Here is a 19539-nt window from a genome sequence, read left to right on the forward strand (position 1 = left end):
CTGTTTCAAGACCCTGGACCCAAGTTCTTAGTAATATTCATCTTTTTGTCAAGGACTTCATCATTTGGTACATGTTAGGACAGACCTTTCCACCTAGGTCTGGAACAAAAGTTGGCTCATAAACAGGTCAGTGATAAGATCAGAGAGCATCTGAATTGAAAAGAGGCCTTAGTCCTGCATTTCCTTCCATCTAATGGTGCCTGTCGGAGAAGGCAATGGCACCCCACTCCAGTACTCTTGCCTGGAAAATCCCATGGATGGGGGAGCCTGGTGGGCTGCCGTCTATGGGGTCGCACGGAGTCAGACATGACTGAAGCGCCTTCACTTTCACTTTTCACTTTCATGCATTGGAGAAGGAAATGGCAACCCACTCCAGTGTTCTTGTCTGGAGAATCCCAGGGACGGAGGAGCCTGGTGGGCTGCCATCTATGGGGTCGCACAGAGTCAGACACAACTGAAGGGACTTAGCAGCAGCAGCAGCAATGGTGCCTATAATTGAAACCCCCATTTTCCTTGAGAACTAGGAAGTGGAAATTAAGGGAATGTTCCCAGGATTGGTATACATTTTGAAGCTTTCAGCAGGCTGAAAATACCCGTCGATATATTTTGAAGTGTAATTTCCACTCCCTTACCAGCCAAAATAATTGAACAGGAAGAAAAAGCTGTTAATGCAGGAGGCATATGACATCAGATCCACATTGCCTGCAGATTTACCATTTCAAAGCAATTGAGGGTTTTTACAGCCAATGTTTACAGTCATACATGTCCCCGCTCACTGGAGCCACCCTCTGAAGCCATCAAAGGGCCCATCAATCTGGCTTGGACACTGAAATTGTTCACAGTGTCTGGAGCTGATGTCAAAGCAGAGAGAATTTTTTAAACTTATGATGCTATTTTGTCAGTACATAAATCGTAGGGTGTTTCGGCCTGGTAGGTGGTATAAACCGCTGGGGCTGCCAGTACTCACAGAGCCAGTGGAGGCAGGGCTCCACAATGGCCTGGCCAGGCCCAGCTTCCTCTCTCACTTGGCATCCCTGACCCCAGGTTCCTGCACAGATTGTCCTCTTACTCTAGTCCGAAGTGATTTGGGCCTCCTGCCCAACCAAAAATGCCTGCCTCTGCCTCCAGCCCAGCGACAGTGGATCCAAGAGGTGTAGATTCTTCAGCAGAGGGTCATGCTGCTTCTCACAGTCTCTGATGGGCTTGGCAGGAGAGACAGACAATAGACTTTATAGGTGTTCATCTTCCGTCTGCTGCCAATGCCTCTGCGTGTGTGTGTGTACACATGCTATTTTTCAGGTCTTCAACTTCAGATCTTTCCTGGAATTACTGATTTCTTTCACTATATTTGTGTCCAAAGGAAGTTTCTAAACCCATGTCCAACATTTGCCTTTCTTTCCATTTCATCACTTACCTTTCCGAAGGCCCTTACCTACAGACAGAGCATCTGGTATGTTCTTGGGCACTTGGAATGATTAGGAGGCGACGAGCTGGGGTTTTAGTCCTGGTTGTGCCATAAGCCAGCTTGGTGACCCTGGAAAAGTCACTTATCCGAACTTTCTCATGTTAAAAATGAGGGGTTTGGTACAATACGACTCAGCAGGTCCTTTCTAGTGCTAGCATCTTATTGTTCTGTTTACTTATTTTAATTTTTTAAAACCATTCTGTGCCCCAGCAAGAATTATTGGCAATGAACTGAGATGCAATTTTCTTCATTATCACTGGGTCCCCTGGCACATATTACATATATACATATGCATCCAAACAATTGCAGATGGTCCACTGCCTGAAGAATCTGAAAATTTCCAGGATATAGAGACCTAAAAAGGAGATATTGGAAGAATGTGCAAGAGATTGTTACATCCAGGGATACCTCTGAGGAGGGGACCTTGAGGTGAACAGGAGTGGGAGATTTCACTGTATATTCATTGTTCTATAGCTTTGGGATGTTTTGCCACATGCACTCATCACCTCTTCAGTGTAAAACTTTTTTAAAGCAAGAGTGTTTTCCTTTCTCTTTCTTCTACCGCGGGCCCCTCTGCAGCTCAGCTCCTCGCTGGGGAGGAGGAGCCCCTGGTGGGGCTGGCGTCAGCCTCTGGAAGCCACCCCTAAGCCCAAGCCCTCGCTGGCCAACAGCCCAGCTCCCCCGGCGCATGGAGAGGGTCTGCGGACACACGGTGCTTCCAGCTGCCCTTGCTAGTGGCTCTCCGGCTGGGCTGTCAGAGCTGGTACAGGACCTCCATTCAAGGGCCAGCCCTGATGACTCCAGCAGCCAGACAGAGGCAGAGGGACCTGCGAATTCAGCAGAGAGGGAAGTGCATCCAGCCTTCAATCCACCAGATCTGGCCATTCCCTTTCAAAGACAGACTGCCTTTTGTGGTGTGTTTTCTGCTGCTAATACAACATGAAGACAGAAACATGAAAGAAAAAGAACAAAAGGGCCAGAGATGAGTGGCGAGAAAGGGTTTCTAAGGCGCCTCCTTCTCCCCACGCTGCCCGCCTCTGCTGAGCAGAGCTGGGCTGTGGTCCCACGTCCCTGGTTTCCCAGCCCCGCGACCCAGCTCCTCCTCATGGCATCCACCCGGCCTTCCTCTTCACCTCCTCTTCTGACTGTCCCCTTCAATGGGTGCTGGGCCCTCCACCCCTCCCGTCCATCTCCTCCTCCTCCGGCTTGCCTGCTGCACTGCCACTCTCCCCAGCAACAGCTGCCGCGGCTAAGGGCAGCTTAGACGTTTCCCAAGACGAAGGCTGCTACCTGCCCCACCACGTGGGGTTGCTCAAGGTAGGTTCCTCCAAGCCTGCCTCCTTTCTTTCCAGGGTCAGTAAAGCCCGGGTGAGGCCAGGAGGACGATTGAGACGCGGAGACAGACAAGGAGCCGCAGATGGAGACGCACTCTTGGGAGAGGTGAGAAGATACAGGGCGTGAGGAAAAGCAGCCCCGGGGAAAGAAAAGGCAGAGAGCGAAAACCAACAGAAGTGTAATAAATCCGAAAACCAGAAGGGCCTGAAGAGAAACTGTCCAGAGAGAAGGGGAGTGAGCTCAGAAGGGAGAAGCAGGAGGGGTGGGGATGGAGGCCGAGGAATGGCACAACAGAAATCTCTCAGGAAGGGTCACTCACCTCCCGGAGCTGTCAGGCTTGTTGGCTGCAGCGAGCCGAATCTATTTAAAAACACACCAGGCATTTTGCCTCGTTCTGTTTCCCTGCCCAGAAAGGGCTGGAGCCAGAGGCTCAGGGAACCGTTCCAGCCTTAGGACCCTGCACGGGCCACAGGTCTGAAGACCCGCTTGCCCTTTCTGGGAATCACCCGCCTTCGCTTGCGAGTTGCGGGGCCACTCAACGCGCAGTGTCCTGATGGCAGTCCCTAAGGTTACCAGTGTCATCCGCTTCCCACTGGGAAAGACTCGACCATGTCCTTCATTCTGTCTTCAAGCTAGTTAGAAAGCAGATGCTGCTCAAATGGACAGCTGCTCTAAAGGGATGCTCCAAGAGAGCTCCCTGACCCATGGGAATACACTTAACGATGACTGGAGGGGCCTGGGGTGGATTGGATTACAGCGAGACCAAGTAGAGGATGTGAAAGGACATCAAGGATAAAATGGCCCTGGGGAAACCATATGGGACTTGAATGGGAAAAACCTGTGCGTCTTTTGGAAAGCTCTGACCTGGAGATGATCCGACTCCTCATCCACCTGGCACAGAGGGGTACAAAATTAGAAGTGGCTAGGAGTAGTGGCCAAGGAAAGCCATCCGTGCAGACTTTGTTTTCTCCCCTGCCGAGAGGGTGGGTCTGAGAGGTTCTTCCTTCCCTGGCTCTGAAGCCCATTATATTGTGTAAAATACTTTTCAAGGCTGAATATAAGTCCTCTGCTCTGCATGAGATTTACATTCTTGAGAAACTTAGTGTACAAATCACACCAAATTTTGCTTGCCACAGGAGTTGGCTTTTCAAAATAAATTTGAGGTCAGCCCTATGTTTAAAAAGAAGGATGGCTTTTGAAGGTGAATAATCATCCTGGTTCATGTTTGTAACTTTGGAATTTTAAATGTCGATTTGGGTGGTCATGGCAGTTATGGGGGAGGGGATGGGGTGAGGGGGGCTGCCTAGACATCCATCTACAGTTTCCTTTTAAGTTGCAGTGAAACATTACGTTAAAACAAACCCAAAACCTAAGTAGATAAGTGTGTTGCAGGAGCTACTGCTGAAGAAATAAGACATTAAAAAAAATTTATTACATAAAATTTTAAATATATATTAAAAGAAGTAGAAAGCCTAATGTAAAAAAAACCCAGCTTAGACACTTATCAACTCATGGCCGATCCTATGAGAAACATGGACTTTGGAGCCAGATGACAGATCCAGACTATGAACTTTGTATAGTGTAAGACAAATAGGTTGGTTCTACTGAGGCTGCAGGATCCAGATTTCTATACAAATGCCCTAGACCAGAGCCTAGAAGACTAGAGCTTAGAGTATGAGGAGAAGGGCAGAGACATTCTTACTTAGCAAAGAAGAAACCTAAGACTTAAAAGCAAACCCACACACATTCGCATTCCATTTCTGCCCCTCTGAAGGACGCACACTGCACAAGTCATAGTAACAGTGGTTACTGTCAGGAAGGGAAGGACTGGGGAGGAGGTCCTTGTTCATTATACATTTAAAAACAAATTTTCTCCTACGTGCCCGTAATATTTCTTCTTAATAGCAACTTGTTAAAAACAAACATGAAGCTTCGCTGTACCCAGTTCCCCTGGGAGTGACAAAAAACTCCAAACTGCCTGGACTCAGACCACCAAATGTCATCACATTTTGACCTGGATTTGCTGTGTTACACTAATCTGCTCAGCTACCTGAATGTACAACCTCCCAACCCCAAGCTGCACATCATCAGGATGTATATTTCATGTAATACACAAAACTCCAGCCCTTCATGATTACATGAATTAGTCACTATGTTTGACCCCAGGGACTAGAGCCCACCAGGCTCCTCTCTGATCATGGGATTTCCTAGGCAGGAATACTGGAGTGGGTTGACATTTCCTTCTCCAGGGCATCTCCTCGGCTTAGGGATCAAATCCATGTCTCCTGCATTGACATGTGGATTATTTACCACTAAGCCACCAGGGAAGTCCCCTAATGACATAGGTATATATATATACATATATATACGTTTGTCAAAATTCACCGAGCTGTACTTGTAAGATTTGTACGCTTTATTGTATTTTCACTATATTGCACTCCAATAAAGTATTATTAACAGCAGCAAACATTTCAGCCCTTGTGTACAAATGGGTTGGTGGTTCAGAGAAAACAGTTGTTTTGAGAAAACAACATGATGTGGACTTTCTGCAAAAACTTGCTCCTTGGAAGCTACCATGAGAGCATGTGCTTTTGGTTAAGCATTCCATGGCTGAAACGCAACTCAATGCTAAAATGCCGAGAGGATGAGGCAAAATCTTGGCCAAGGTCAAGCTCTGCTGATGGTTTGAGAGGGGGATGGCAGCCAACTCTCTGCACTTGTATAACATTTAAAAAAGAAAAACTAACCCCAAGTCATCTTCTGTTCCTTTTCGGAGCCAACTTTAGTCTTGCTCATTGTATCCAAGAACTCAGAGGAAGCCATATGGGCTACAGCTCAGGCTGACCGAACCTCCAGGGCCAAACATACAGATCTTGATTAGAAAGGAACTGAGCCAACTGACTCGGGATCCAATTGGCACTGTGAGATATAACAAAATGAAGTGAAAGTCGCTCAGTCATGTCCGACTCTTTGCAACCCCATAGAGTGTCCATGGACGTCTCCAGGCCTGAACACTGGAGTGGGGAGCCTATCCCTTCTCCAGGGGATCTTCCCAACCCAGGGATCGAACCCAGGTCTCCCCCATTGCATGTGGATTCTTTACCAGCTAAGCTATCGGGGAAGCCCGAGATATAATAAAAGATGTCTACATTTTAGGAGAGGGGAGAGATATACACTTTAGCCTCCTTTTTGGCAATCTGGTCGTTGATCCAGAACAACAAAATGACCCCAATATGGTAGAAAAAGGGGGACTCGTGTCTACATTGAAGTGATTATTGTGAAAAGAGCTTCAAGTTTAGCATACTTGGTACAAAGAAATTTATGCAACACAAAGCCCATACACTATAACCTCTTTGGGACCAAAACAAAGCACAATGATGGACTGGAATGTGTATCTTTTGCCAGGTCACAGAGAATGGATACACAGAGGGGAAAATGTCTCTTGGTAGCTTATAAAATACAGTCTTTACATTTTGCATGTGTCTGTCTCGCTGATGGCCAGAAAGGTAAGCAGGACAAAGGCCCAGGCAGGTCAGGGTTATAGAAAGGCAGGCCCTAGAGACTTCTCAAGTCTCCCTGGCAGTTAATTATCTCAGGACGCATGGATGGAGAACAATGTGTTAACAGTTAACAGTGGACCCCTCAAATTTTCTTAGGTAGTCCTGACAGCATAAAAAAAAGAGAATATTAACTTACTGATTTAACGTTTTCCTTTCCAAGTGCCCAGTTCTATTCAATTCTCTCTCTATGGCACAGCCTCAACATCTCCGATCTTTAAATGAGAAACCTTATTTTTTTCCTCCCCAACATCCTCCCATTTACAACACTTGGCAAAGATGCCTCATTTCTACTCCATGCTGATTTCTTATTAAGCCTTACGGCACTGGCAATGTGGGTGAAGATAAAGATTTCTCTTCTTTACTGTCAAATAGTGAACGGAATAGAAATGTGAGTTCCCTAAGGCCACACACAGTACATCTCTGGTGAGAAGAGTACTTTGACCCCAGGTGGAGCTCTGGATGGAGGGAGCAGGCTCGGCCCTCGTCAGCAGGCTGGGAGGACACAGCGTGGCATCCTGGCTTCCTCACCCCGCTTCCCTTCATGCACAGCTGCATTCCCAGGGCTGGGGTGGGATGAGAACGTGAAACCAAGCAGAAGGCACACAGCACCCACGGGAGAGCGCCACATCACACACCAGGGGGATGTATTACAGAATGCCACGCTAGTAGGCCCCTTACGGCACAGCTAATTCAAACTCCTGGTTTTATCGGTACAGAAAGGAATCCAAAAAAGTTAAGCAACTGGTCCAAAGACACATAGCTGATGGCCAGAACCAGACACTATCACCAAGGCCTCTTGATCCTCCAATACACTATACAATTGAGTTGGAAGTGAAGTGAAAGTCACTCAGTCGTGTCTGACTCTTTGCAACCCCATGGACTACACAGTCCATGGAATTCTCCAGGCCGGATTACTGGAGTGGGTAGCCTTTCCCTTCTCCAGGGGATCTTCCCAACCCAGGGATCGAACCGAGGTCTCCCACATTGCAGGCGGATTCTTTACCAGCTGAGCCACAAGAAGCAAAATATAAAGGTAAGTCCAAAAAAGAATACATTTGAATCCGTTCTAATGAGGTGGATGAAACTGGAGCCTATTATACAGAGTGAAGTAAGCCAGAAAGAAAAACACCAATAAAGTATACTAACGCATATATATGGAATTTAGAAAGATGGTAACGATAACCCTGTACGTGAGACAGCAAAAGAGACACAGATGTATAGAACAGTCTTTTGGACTCTGTGGGAGAGGGCGAGGGTGGGATGATTTGGGAGAATGGCATTGAAACATGTATATCATATGTGAAATGAATCGCCAGTCCAGGTTCGATGCATAATACAGGGTGCTCAGGGCTGGTGCACTGGGATGACCTAGAGGGATGGTATGGGGAGGGAGGTGGGAGGGGGGGTTCAGGATGGGGAACACGTGTACACCCATGGCGGATTCATGTTGATGTATGGCAAAACCAATACAATATTGTAAAGTAATTAGCCTCCAATTAAATAAATTTATATTAAAAAAAAAAGGTAAGTCCATGGACTATGCTCCCATCCTCCCCCACCAACCAAATAAATGTACCTTCTTTAAAACTGCCCATGTCTCAATCTCCTATTTCTTTCCACCCCCACCAGCTCACTAAGCTCAAATTTCGGATTCTCATCCAGGACTTAATAGATACCCTGGTGGTCTGAGCAGTCAGAATCCCAACTCTGCCCCAGCGTGTTGCAGCCTGAGAAGGGAGATCTTTGGGAAGCAGGTGTAGCGTGTAAGTAGCCTCTAACAACTCGGGAATCTGGACCACACATCACGTTGATAATAATGCTGACTGTAAACTCAGCAGCTCTTGAAGCTTACGCTGGCAGAAAGGCAACAGGCTACCCATCAGGCAAGGAGAAAAATTCAAGAATTAAAAGCAAATAAGGAAGCTGCAAGGAGGGCAAACGCCTTGAGTTCGGTCTGGAGGATATGAGATTAACTATCTCCACTCAGTCCGACAGTGACCTTCTAAGGCAAGTACCACTGCCTTAGAAGACGGAACACCCAGAAAGTGTGGACTAGGGCTTCCAACATTCCCTCTTCCCGTGCACAGGAAGTCAGCTCCTGCTTATCTCCCACAGGATTGCCCATTTGGTGACTGGGGGTGCCAACAACCAAGCTGGACACGGACAAGGCTAGTGAGGAGGAAATAATGGTCTAATGTACTTCCCACTTCCCCAAATAACATGTTGCTAGTTAAGTAAGGGCCGTGGTGCCACAGGCAAAGGCATTTCCCTGGTAGAGTGGGTGGAACAGGTACTTTTGAACAAGTGGAATGATCATTTGGCTGCATGTCAGTCCAGCTCCATCACCTGATGCAAAACTGCCCCAGGACTGGGGACAGATGGAAGGTATTTGGCTCCAGCATGAGGGGGCAACTTGAGGAATACCTAAAAAGAGTAAGTCAGTTCCAAAAAAAGTATTTTGAGGATTATGTATAATTTTTACATTATTTAATCAAGAGTCAACTATATGAAAATTGGGGCTTCCCCGGTGGCTCAGTGGTGAAGAATCCTACCGTTGCAGGAGATGTGGGTTCGATCCCTTGGTGGAAAACATCTCCTGGAGGAGGAAATGGCAAAACACTCCAGTATTCTTGCCTGGGAAATCCCATGGACAGAGGAGCCTGGAGGGCTACAGTCCATGCACGCTTGCTAAGTTGCTTCATTCGCGTCCAACTCCTTGGAAATCTATGGACCGTGGCCTACTAGACTCCTCTGTCCATGGGATTCTTCTGGTAAGAATATTGGAGTGGGTTGCCATGCCTTCCTCCAGGGGATCTTCCCAACCAAGGGATTGAACCTACATCTCTTAAGTCTCCTGCACTGGGAGGCAGGCTCTTCACCACTAGCGATGCCTAGGGAGCCCCGGCTATAGTCCATGGGGGCTGGTAAAAACATCAGACATGATTTAGTGACAAACAAAAACAATACAAGAATAATTCTTACACCCTCTTATAGTTTATCTCATCCAAGAAAAACTGATTCTCAACTGCATTCCTGAGGGATGAGGTACTCTAAAAATGACCAAGTAAAGAACAGAAAAGACGAGACCAGAAAGAAGAATCCTTTTAAAATACGTAATAATTAGCAAACTAGTAAACTGAGAAACTATGGTACCTCTTAGAGGATAAGACATAATGAATTTAAAAAAAATAGATGAATGAATGAAAAACTCAGAGAGGTAAGATAAAGAATTTAAATAAGAGTCAAATGTTAGGGCCCCAAACATTAGAATAGGAAGCTGAACAAAAGCTCTTTCTGTCTGCTGGGCTCCTGAGAGTCTAAAATGAGGGATTAAAATGGCTTTATTTCAACAGAACACATTTTGCCATCTGATCTCTGTCTGTGACATGGATAAGAATAAGTAACTTATGGCTGCACTCTTAAGAGGGAAACAAATCCCTGAATATCGTGCTTTGTTCGCTTTAGGATGGCAAATCAGTAATTGCTTGTTTATCGGTAGGGGGGGGGGGGGGGAAAGGCCATAACCTTTATTTTAAAATAAAATTTTTTATTTTTAATTAATTTTTTTTACAATTTTCTTTTAAAACAAACAGTATTTCCAAAAATCACTGCTGCAAGGAGGAATGAGGCAAGGAAGGATGGGAGCAGAAGGGAAGCAGAAAAAAGACTCTGAGGCTGTAATCGTAATGCTCAGGCACACCAGAGGGGCCTCTGCTGTGACGCTGTCTGCTCTCTGCTGCTCACAGAGGGGGAAACTCAGCGAATGCCCTAGGGCGTGAGGGGAAGGGTCAAAGGCAAACGTTCCCATCACAGAAGGCCCTAAAAACGGATATCAATTTGTACTCACTCCAGCAACGTGCCTCCCCCTCCTTGCAATCCAATGTCTAAGGTTCTAACCTAAATAAGTTAGCAAAGTTACAGTCAAAGATTTACACACAAAAAAGTTCATTGCATACATCATTGATATTAACAAAGGATCCAAAGCAACCACAAATTTCAACAGTGTGGGCATGGATAATAGAGTAAGGTAGAGTTACTGGAAATCTACTTTCAAAGATATAAAGAGATAAGAAATTACTTATGATACCAGGTTAAATGAAGGAAAAATACGATACCAAGCTATATATATGACTCTCAAGCCTGTTTAAATACTACACACGATATATGCATTTTTAAATACCGAAAGGAAATTCATAAACATACCTGCAGAGATTAGGTTTGTTCTACATGGAGGGATGATGGATTTTCATTCTTTGTTTAGATTCATCTCTAACAAGCATACACATGACTTTTATATCAGAAAAAAAATTATTTAAAAATATGCCTACCCTAAAATGACTCATTTGAGATAGCAATTGTCAGTCTTAGGCTGCTGAAGTCCAAGGTTGATTTAAAAACACGAAAAGATTCAAATCTAAACAGAGTGTGTTCTAAAAAGGACAGAGATTGCGTGTGCCATAGTCCAGATTTTTCCTCTTTCTTGGCTGCTGGCTCTGTGATATTAAGCTCTGCAGGGAGCTCTACTGGAGAACCCATTCCTTCTACCCGCAGCAACCACAGCTCCTTAAACGACCTCTTAGGACATGATTCTCACCTCTAAGTGTGAGGATACACGGAAGGAGAAAGGGAGTGCCCTACTCTCTTAAGAGAAAGAGGTTTTTCTTATAAAACTTATCAAAATGACTCAAAACCAGATATACACAATCTGAAACGTAAGTCGTGAGTTATGTCCAAGGACCGGGTATAAAAGCCACTTATTTCTCAAGAATGCTTATAAAGCAAGAGCTACAGGCGCCCCCTTGTGGCAAGCCTGACTACTACGACGACCGCCCATCCGTTTCCCGGTCCAGTAAAAGCCCCATAACAACCTAGTGTGCTGAACACAGGGCCCCCAAAGAAGCTGGTACTATTTGTTTTCAAGACTTTTTGATTTAGACCCCAAAAACACCTATTTGAGGGCGAGTGGGAAGGGAAGAGGAAAAAAATGCAAGATGTGCATGTGTGGTGGGCTGCTGTCCAGGGGTCAAAGCTAGGGGTGGGGGTGGGAGGTGGGGTGGGGTGGGGTGGGCCGCGGGGTGGGGTGGGGTGGGATGGGATAGGGGAGTCTGTGCATACATACCATGGGCTTCCCACGTGGCACTAGTGGTAAAGAACCTGCATGCCAATGCAGGTTAGACATAAGAGATGTGGGTTCGATTCCTGGGTGGGGAAGATCCCCTGGAGAAAGGAATGGCAACTCACTCTAGCATTCTCGCTTGGAGAATCCCACGGTCAGAGGTGCCCGGCAGGCTATATAGTCCATAGGGTCGCACAGAGTCAGACACGACTTAAGTGACTTAGCACACACCATGGGCTGCCACACAGCAGGGACCTATAGGATAAAGATCTCCTTCCCCAAGAGTATTCACTGATTTTACAAAGTTATAAAGCAAAAAGTTTTACATTTACAATTCATGAACTTTGTGCTTAGAAGTTGTTTTACTTATCAATGTTAGAGCAGCCATCGCCAACTCAGGCACAGTTCCAAAACAGAGTTCCTGTTGAATTATGGCCGTAAAAATTTTTTTTAAAGCTTGTTAAAATCTTGTAAGGTAAGAAAGTTTTCCTTATACTTTAAAAAAAGATCCTAATCACTAATAAGTTGATTTCATGCTCAAAGTGGTGGCCTCACATTTAGAAAGATGAGAAACACCACCGTTTTGAACATCAAAATGGATTAATTAATCCCAGTGTCCCAGGCAAGATGGGAGATGGAGAAATCCTCTCACTGCAACCTGACCAAATGGCTCTGCGAGAGAATTAAAGAGCTTAAAAGAGGTCAGTATTGCAAATCTGACAGAACACAGAACACTGATGGGACCAGATACTGATTCTGAGAAAAGATAATCTTCCTCTCAGAAAGGGATTATGCTAAAAACCTTGATGTTCTGGGCAGGATTTCAACAAACAGCCAAAAGCTGAGCAAATCATCCAAGTTCTCTAGGGAGATGGTGCTCGTGCTTCTCTGTAGCCCACCCAGGCCTCCTTCCGAAAAGAATCCCCTCCAGGGCTAGGGTGAAAACACATGGCAGGAAGCTGCTGCCTTGGTCCTGAACGAGTAAAGGGGAGCATTTTCAAGGATGTGTAATAAACCGAAGCAGCCCAGCTGGGCCGGATCCCCATCCAGGTGAGGTCCAGCACAGCATCAAGCCAAAGAACTTCTAATCATGAGGCTGAACTGGGAATATGAATCCAACCCCTTTCCACCTCTCCAACCTCTAGAAGAACATTTTTTTCTCCCTCCTAACCAGATGGGATTGAAATACTTGACAGCTCCTGTCTGAGATAAACCAACATGTTGGACAGGGAAGAAAAAAATATTAAAAACTTGAGAGTCTTGACCAGACACTTCAGGAAGAATCCTTCATGTGTCACCTGTACAGGGAAAGCATTATAGGGAGAGGGGAAAAATATGAAGGCCAAGGTTCCCGTTTGTCCAGAAAAGGGCGGAATAGAGAATTCTCACTCTGCCCAGCTGAAATTCAAAACCGGGAGCACCCCTGAAAGCAACAGCCTTGCTCCACCAGAAGCATCCTGGGATGGTCACGACGGGTTAGTATTGTGAGTTGTGTCACCAGAATCTGACAATGACATTAAAACAGGACGAGGTGACTGGGCACCCCCGGCTCCAGCTCCCCAGGCGTCCTAACCCGGAAGGGAGGCGGCGATCACGACAGCTTGATGGGCAGGTCCTCCCCGTACTTCCGGAGCAGCTTCTGATGGTTGTGGTCCACCGACCACTGCTGGGGCAGGTGCCGGGGCTGCATGGAGTCCAGGAAGTGCTGCCGCCAGCGGCTCTCCAGCTGCATGAGGGAGCGCAGCCCGCCCTGCGTGTGGTGCTGCACCACCTTCAGCCCGTGAGGAACGTAGTTTTCATTGGAAATCCTGCCAAGATACGAAGGACAGGGTCTGAGGAAAGCAAGCACAGGACAGCATCTCAACGGCTCCAGGTGCTGTGGGCCAAGGGGCTGCCATGGGGTACACAGAGAGGCTGTGGACTCCTGAGAGGTGGCTACTTTGATGCTTTTAAAACCATCTTTCCCATATCTGACTTTTAAAAATAGTTCGAACATACTAAGCACAATCAATCCCAGAGAAGGCATCTGGGGATTCTGAGCTATACTTATGGGAAGGCCACTGCACAATGCTCAACCCTACTAGCGGGGACCCACTGCCTAGTGGATGATGGGTGGAGAACAGAGGTCTTTCATTTACTCAAGGGTTTCCTTCCTATCGGCTCACCCTTCTTTTTTTTTTTAATATTTATTTATTTGACTGCGCTGAGTCTTAGTTGCAGCACAGAGGATCATCAATCTTATTGCAGTATGCGGAATCTTTAGCTGCGGCCTAAGGGATCTAGGGCTTCCCTGGTGGCTTAGATGGTGAAGGATCCATCTGCAGTGCAGGAGACTCGGGTTCAGATCTACTTCTATCAGATCCAGGGAAAGAACCTGGGCCCCTGCACTGGGAGCGCAGTCTTAGCCACTGGACCACCACGGAAGTCCCTCACCCTTCTTTTAAGCTACTCATTCTGATCGATACTTAGTCTTTATATGAGCTCTTCAATCAGCCCACGTGTTCCGGGTTTTCATCACAGTGTAATACCTGAATGTAAAATAAAGGCGACATATTTCTTTGGTGCCTTCATTCTCATACAAAGAAATGCCAAACCACATCCACAAGACGTGTTTTGGTCACAACGAAATGCTACCGTGGTTGCTCAGTTGCACAGCTCGTGGTGTTTAATGAGAAGATGAAGCCCTGACTCCTTTCTCACTAAGATGCCTTGTGAACAGTGCCGCCAGCTCCTGTGAATGAAAGGCTTTCCCTGTCTGGGATTCAGTTCCTCTCCCTGTGTCCACACCCCACTCTCAATCCTCCCTGTCAAGCCTGTTCGTGCCCTCCGGGTATTTGCGGGGCATTTTCTTATTTAGCTCACAAGTATACCATTAACTTGCCTAACTTCCCCCAAACAGCTGTTCTTCTTGGTCCTAGACATCCAAGCCCAGCACCCTCCCATCCAAGGCAGCAAGATGAATTTACTAGATAGGCTGGTCACCGAAAGGGGAAATGTAGCTGTTTTAAGAAATACATTTGGGAACTGGTTAAAGGAGCCTGTCTCCTTAATTTGTAATATAACCTTAACCTTAATTTTGAGGTATCTAAAATAAAGTTTAGCAAATAGTCTTAAGAATAATTTTTAAATCTTGAAAGATTTAAAAAAATACAGGATATGATGTTACCAGAAACCAATAAGAAATCTAAATCCTACCTCACAGGGTTGTTATAAGAAATAATTAAGGCAATTAATATATAGTTTATTAATTGGGCTAAATAGATTAGCATATCTATAAAAATTTGTTCAATAAATATTTGTTGCTATAATTAAGTTTATGGGGGTATTTTTTAAAAATAACAAAACACTATAGGCAACCAGCAGCACTATCAGGATTTGTGAACTTATCAATTACTTCAATCCCTGGAAAGAACTGAGAAGTTGGGAAGCAAACTATAATAGGCAGCCCAGAGTTTAAATCATCTGGGCCATGTTGCCATTCATTTCTCAGGACTATAAAATGCCTCTCATCTATGGACACTGAATTAAATGATATGAATTCAATGAATTCGACCAGGTACTCAGGGGGAAAGAGAGAGAAAGCAAGCAAGGAAGCAAAAACGTAAAAAGTAATTTAAATACTAACAGCAATCCTGGCCAACATGCCATTCAGCAGGCCAATACCCTGGAGGGTAGGTTAGAGACAAGAAACATGAACCCTTGTGTCTCAATTCCCACCAACTTGGATACGGGAAAAGATGCAAAACCACACACACTGTACTTCACAGGCGACTCCAGAGACTGGAGGGGTATTTCTTAACTCTGATTTTCCTCTTATGTGCTGACCAGAAGATTTCCTTCTGCAGAGAATGCATAAGGTTCAACTCCAGTGCCTTTGAACTCTCCTGCTCATTATGAAAATGGCTGGACATATGGATATGATCTTAAAAGGTCAAGGACAGAAGGCAAGTCTCCTCTAGAAAGTTAATCAGCAAACAGATTGCTCTGTCCCACGTGCTTGGTTATCTTGAGCCACACAGACTCAGTGGGGTGAGCCCGAGGCTGCCGCAGGGCACCTGCTTCTGCCCTACAGGCACTCAAACCGAGCAGCTGGCGTAAAGACTCTAGACCAGTCCTCACTCCCCTCTGAGCAGGACCGCAGACCATACCTGGTCTCCAGGCTGGCTGCCTCCTGAAGCATCTCCTCCGTGACCGTGTCTGTGCGGTAAAACTCTCGCAGCGCCTGCAGCAGCTCCTCCTTCCGGTGCGCAGGCAGGCTCTCGGCGTTGAGCAGGGCCCTGGCCCCCGAACGCACCTGCCGGCGCTCAGGATCCTCCAACAGGCGCAAGCCCTCCTCGGAGCCAATGGGGGCCTGGAACTCCCTGGCCAGCTGCTGCTTCAGGTGGTTGTCGTAGTAGTTGGAGATGGCGTGGCAGGAGGTGCAGAGCAGCAGCACATCGTGGGAGTTGTGGTCCTTCATCTCGATGGGGAAGTGCTTCCGGTACTCGTGTGGGATCACGTTCTTCCTAAGGGAGCCGGCACAAGGCAGCGCGCATTAGCCGACGACACAGACCGAGCACGGAGTCGGCAGGTGCCCCACTGGGATTCTGATCTGGGCCTAAACACAACTGAGGAGCTGGGGCCCCGCAACCCAACAGCCATGACATAAAGGCCCGACTACCTATTCCAGTCTCCGCCCACCTGCCTACGGCCCTTGGGTCCCCCTCTCCTTGAAGTGAGTGCAGACCACCGGCTCCCCAACTCCTCTGGCAAGCCAGGGGTAGGAAGAGGCTAATAGCCACCTCTAGGAAGGCTGTGCTCCCCAACGGAAAAGTATCTGAGAAATGAAAAGAAATTCTAATGGCCTTTAACATCTGGAAAATAACTCTCTCAAAGCACGCAGCAGGTAACCGCTACTCCCGAAATTTTGGAAGCAGAGCCCGTGTCCTTCATCTGAAGAATCCTTTACTCTCAAATTATTTCCCTGGTTATTCATCGAAGTCCATCACTGTCTTCTAAGGAGAACTAAGCTCTCAGGGAAGACTCCTGGCCGCCACAACTGTTTGTCTCACTTTGCAAGGAGAGATAGGAGCCAAGTGAGTTACCACTCCTCAGTAGCCAGGGAGAAAGCCCAGGTGTCTGCGTACCCGGGCCTAGTGGTAACGTCACCTTCATTGCCTGGGGACCTTGACGCAGAATAATCTCAGACTATTCCAGAGGGTGCCTTCAGGTCACCTGGATACTGATGTACCCAGGGTCACAAAGCCTGTGAGCCACTCAGGGGAGGATCTCAAGGACACACAAAGGCAGCTTCTGAAGGAACTGGTCTCCGTTCCTTCATGAGCAAAAAGGAACGACTCTCTTCATGGCAAACTGTTTTGACAAGAGTGTTTCATTCTGAAAACCAAAAACTGGCTCCGGTGGGGGGCAGGGGGTCGTGGCAGGCAAGGCCAGGCAGAGTGTCGAAGCTCTCAGGGACACTGGGATGCCCCCTGGGGACAAGTCTCTAAGCCAAAGGGGCAGCCTCAACCAAGCCCGCCGAGGGCCCTGCATGTGGCTTGAAGGGCAACTTCCATCAGAGGCAGACAAGAGGGCAGCCCCACCCTGCTGGACACTTACCGAATGTACGAGTCTTTCTTGCCACACACCACACACAGATTCTCTTTAACCATCAAGTAGTAGTCTCCCGGGGATTCTGGTCTGCCCGCAGGTTCAAACTGCAGCTTGACCACAAAAGGCTCTTCACTCACCAGCTCTTAAGAGTAAAGAGGCAGCGTTAGAGCATGACCGCCCACCCACCTCTCCCCCAGGAAGAAGCACCACCTCAGTGGTTCTCTGCTGTATTCTGGGCAGAGATCACTATTTCTGGGCTTTGAACAGCTCCATCCCACGTGTCTCTAGGGCTCTCTGCCTTCTATGCATCGCAACCCCCTCCCTTATCTCAGCCCCACTCCAGTCAGTACCCACATGCCCCCAATTATAAATCAAGTATGATGGCTGAATCTCAAACCTCCGATGCCTTTGTCCAGGTACCACTGAGCTTTTCTTCGATCACAAGTGCAGAGGGGCTGTCCATCTGGAGCGTGGAGAAAGCAGTTATCGTACAGAGGTGATTTTCTAGGGGGAAGGGAGAGAGAAATCTAAAATTTGGAGCAAACTATTGATCAAGGTATCAGCTACCTTCCTATATTCTGAGTGACCCAAGCCATTCATAGGGTCATACATTACATTTATGGGGGGGAAAAAAAACATGGTGAGAAACCATGTTTATTCCTCCATCTACAATGGGCTAGGAAAGAGAGAATAAAGTGAATTAGTTTATACCATTAGTTTTTATATTTATAGATTGGGAAATTAGTGTTTACATGGTTCTACCATGAAAGCAAGCAGGAACAGAACATGAAGAAACTTCCCTGTAATCCCTTGATTAAACCAAGTCAATTAAAATTCAAGCTAAAATGATGAATGCCTTGTGGATTTATTTCTGGCCCATACGCAATACTCGCTTCAATCTAATCATCCAATTCCTAAAGGCATTTTGCTTAGAGAAACCAAACTTCCACTCCAAAGTATTTATTAGTCATCATTCTGCAATAGAGACATAAGCTGTACAGGAAAATTCTCATTGACTAGAGAATAACATAAGTTTAGGGCCTGGATACCATTCTAAATAATCAAATACCAAATGAGTTAAGAAATCGGATGACGCATTTCTCCTGAAAAGTCTGAGGCACTTCATGTTACTTTGCTCTCCTGAAGCAAGCAAGGAATAATAATTATACCCCCTGGTGGCTCAGATGGTAAAGAATCTGCCTGCAATGCGGAGGATCCAGGTTCAATCCCTGGGTCAGGAAGATCCCTTGGAGAACAGAATGGCAACCCACTTCAGTATTCTTGCCTGGAGAATCCCATGGACAGAGGGGCCTGGAGGGCTACAGTCCATAGGGTTCACAACCTAGTGACTACACTTTCACTTTTCTCATCTATAATAGAAATACAGATCTAAGGTTATATCGAGGTCAGTGACAAAGCTAGGCTAAGCACTCCTCATTTCCACTTCCACTGCTCAAAAATAAAACAGTGGAAGGGTAAAAGGGAAAAGTACACAAATAAAGGCTAGCTCCAAATGTCCTTGAAAGAAAGGAAAAATAAAAATCCTTGGAGAGCCTCTGCCACCTTTCCACACAAGCCTTCTTCCCAGACCCAGGGTAAAGCATCATGCCTTTTGCTGAAGGCTGGGCCACTGAATCTACCAGACACAGAACAACTCAGTTACCTGGCAGAATAGCCCACTCCCAGGGGCTTTCTTTTATGTTTTCTGGGGTCTCTCCCTTGGTGGTTGCCTGGCATCATTCCATCAGCTTTCGACTTCTTATTTCTTGTCTTCTGTTGAGATTCTGTTGCTTCCCCATTAACCTCTTCTCCTGATCGGCTAAGCCCTTTGCTTCGGAATGGGATATCTACCACATCCTGACATTTCTCTAAGATTTTTCTCCAGACAATGTGGTCATCGTTTTCTTCTAGAGTCGAATTCCTAGAGAAAGGGTATCCAAGAAGATGGAGAAAGAGAGCCACTGAAATCTGGGCATCCCTGGCAGCATAAATTACCTGAAGAGAAAAGTCAGAGATCAGTAGAATCCAGAAGGTGAACCAGAGAGAGCAAGTTCAAAGTCAGTCACAAAGACAAGAGACCGCTTCCAGATTCTAACTCAAGATGCACAGTTACTCAGGCACCATCTACTCCTTAAAACCTTTTCATTACAAAAAAAATTAAAACTAGACAAAAATAAATCAAATGGTATAATGAATCCTCATGTAACACAGATAAAATAATGACTTATTCTACATGCTTGAAAGTCCTATCTATATAAATCAGTGAAGTTTCCTTCTATCTGCTATCTGTCTTCTATCTTCTATGTATTCTATCTTCTATCTGCCCAAACCTGCTGGACAGATTTTCTTCCAGCTTGGGGTAGGGTACTTATCACAGGTCTGACAGCTAGTACATGAATTTCACTTCAGAAATGGTGATCATCTAGAAAAACTACCACCAAGATTCATTAAGAGGCCTGTGTGACTACTGA

The 19539-nt window shown here is 46.3% G+C and overlaps 1 protein-coding gene across 4 annotated transcripts in view; it reads right to left on the reverse strand.

Moving 5' to 3' along the window:
* Positions 1-9332: 9332 nt before the first annotated feature.
* The window catches only part of EXD2 (exonuclease 3'-5' domain containing 2), a 52153-nt gene continuing 41946 nt past the window's right edge, over positions 9333-19539 (reverse strand). For all 4 annotated transcript variants that reach the window (XM_025295298.3, XM_006056158.4, XM_006056157.4 and 1 more), the window contains 5 exons: positions 18732-19063; positions 17466-17572; positions 17075-17210; positions 15625-15981; positions 9333-13284 (listed from right to left, as the gene is read on the reverse strand). In XM_025295298.3, coding sequence (XP_025151083.2) covers positions 13068-13284; positions 15625-15981; positions 17075-17210; positions 17466-17572; positions 18732-19063 — 1149 coding nt within the window. In that variant the 3' untranslated portion in view covers positions 9333-13067. The remainder of the gene's footprint in view (positions 13285-15624; positions 15982-17074; positions 17211-17465; positions 17573-18731; positions 19064-19539) is intronic.

Source organism: Bubalus bubalis, chromosome 11 (assembly GCF_019923935.1).
Source record: "Bubalus bubalis isolate 160015118507 breed Murrah chromosome 11, NDDB_SH_1, whole genome shotgun sequence".
In the NCBI taxonomy this organism is placed as follows: Eukaryota; Metazoa; Chordata; class Mammalia; order Artiodactyla; family Bovidae; genus Bubalus; species Bubalus bubalis.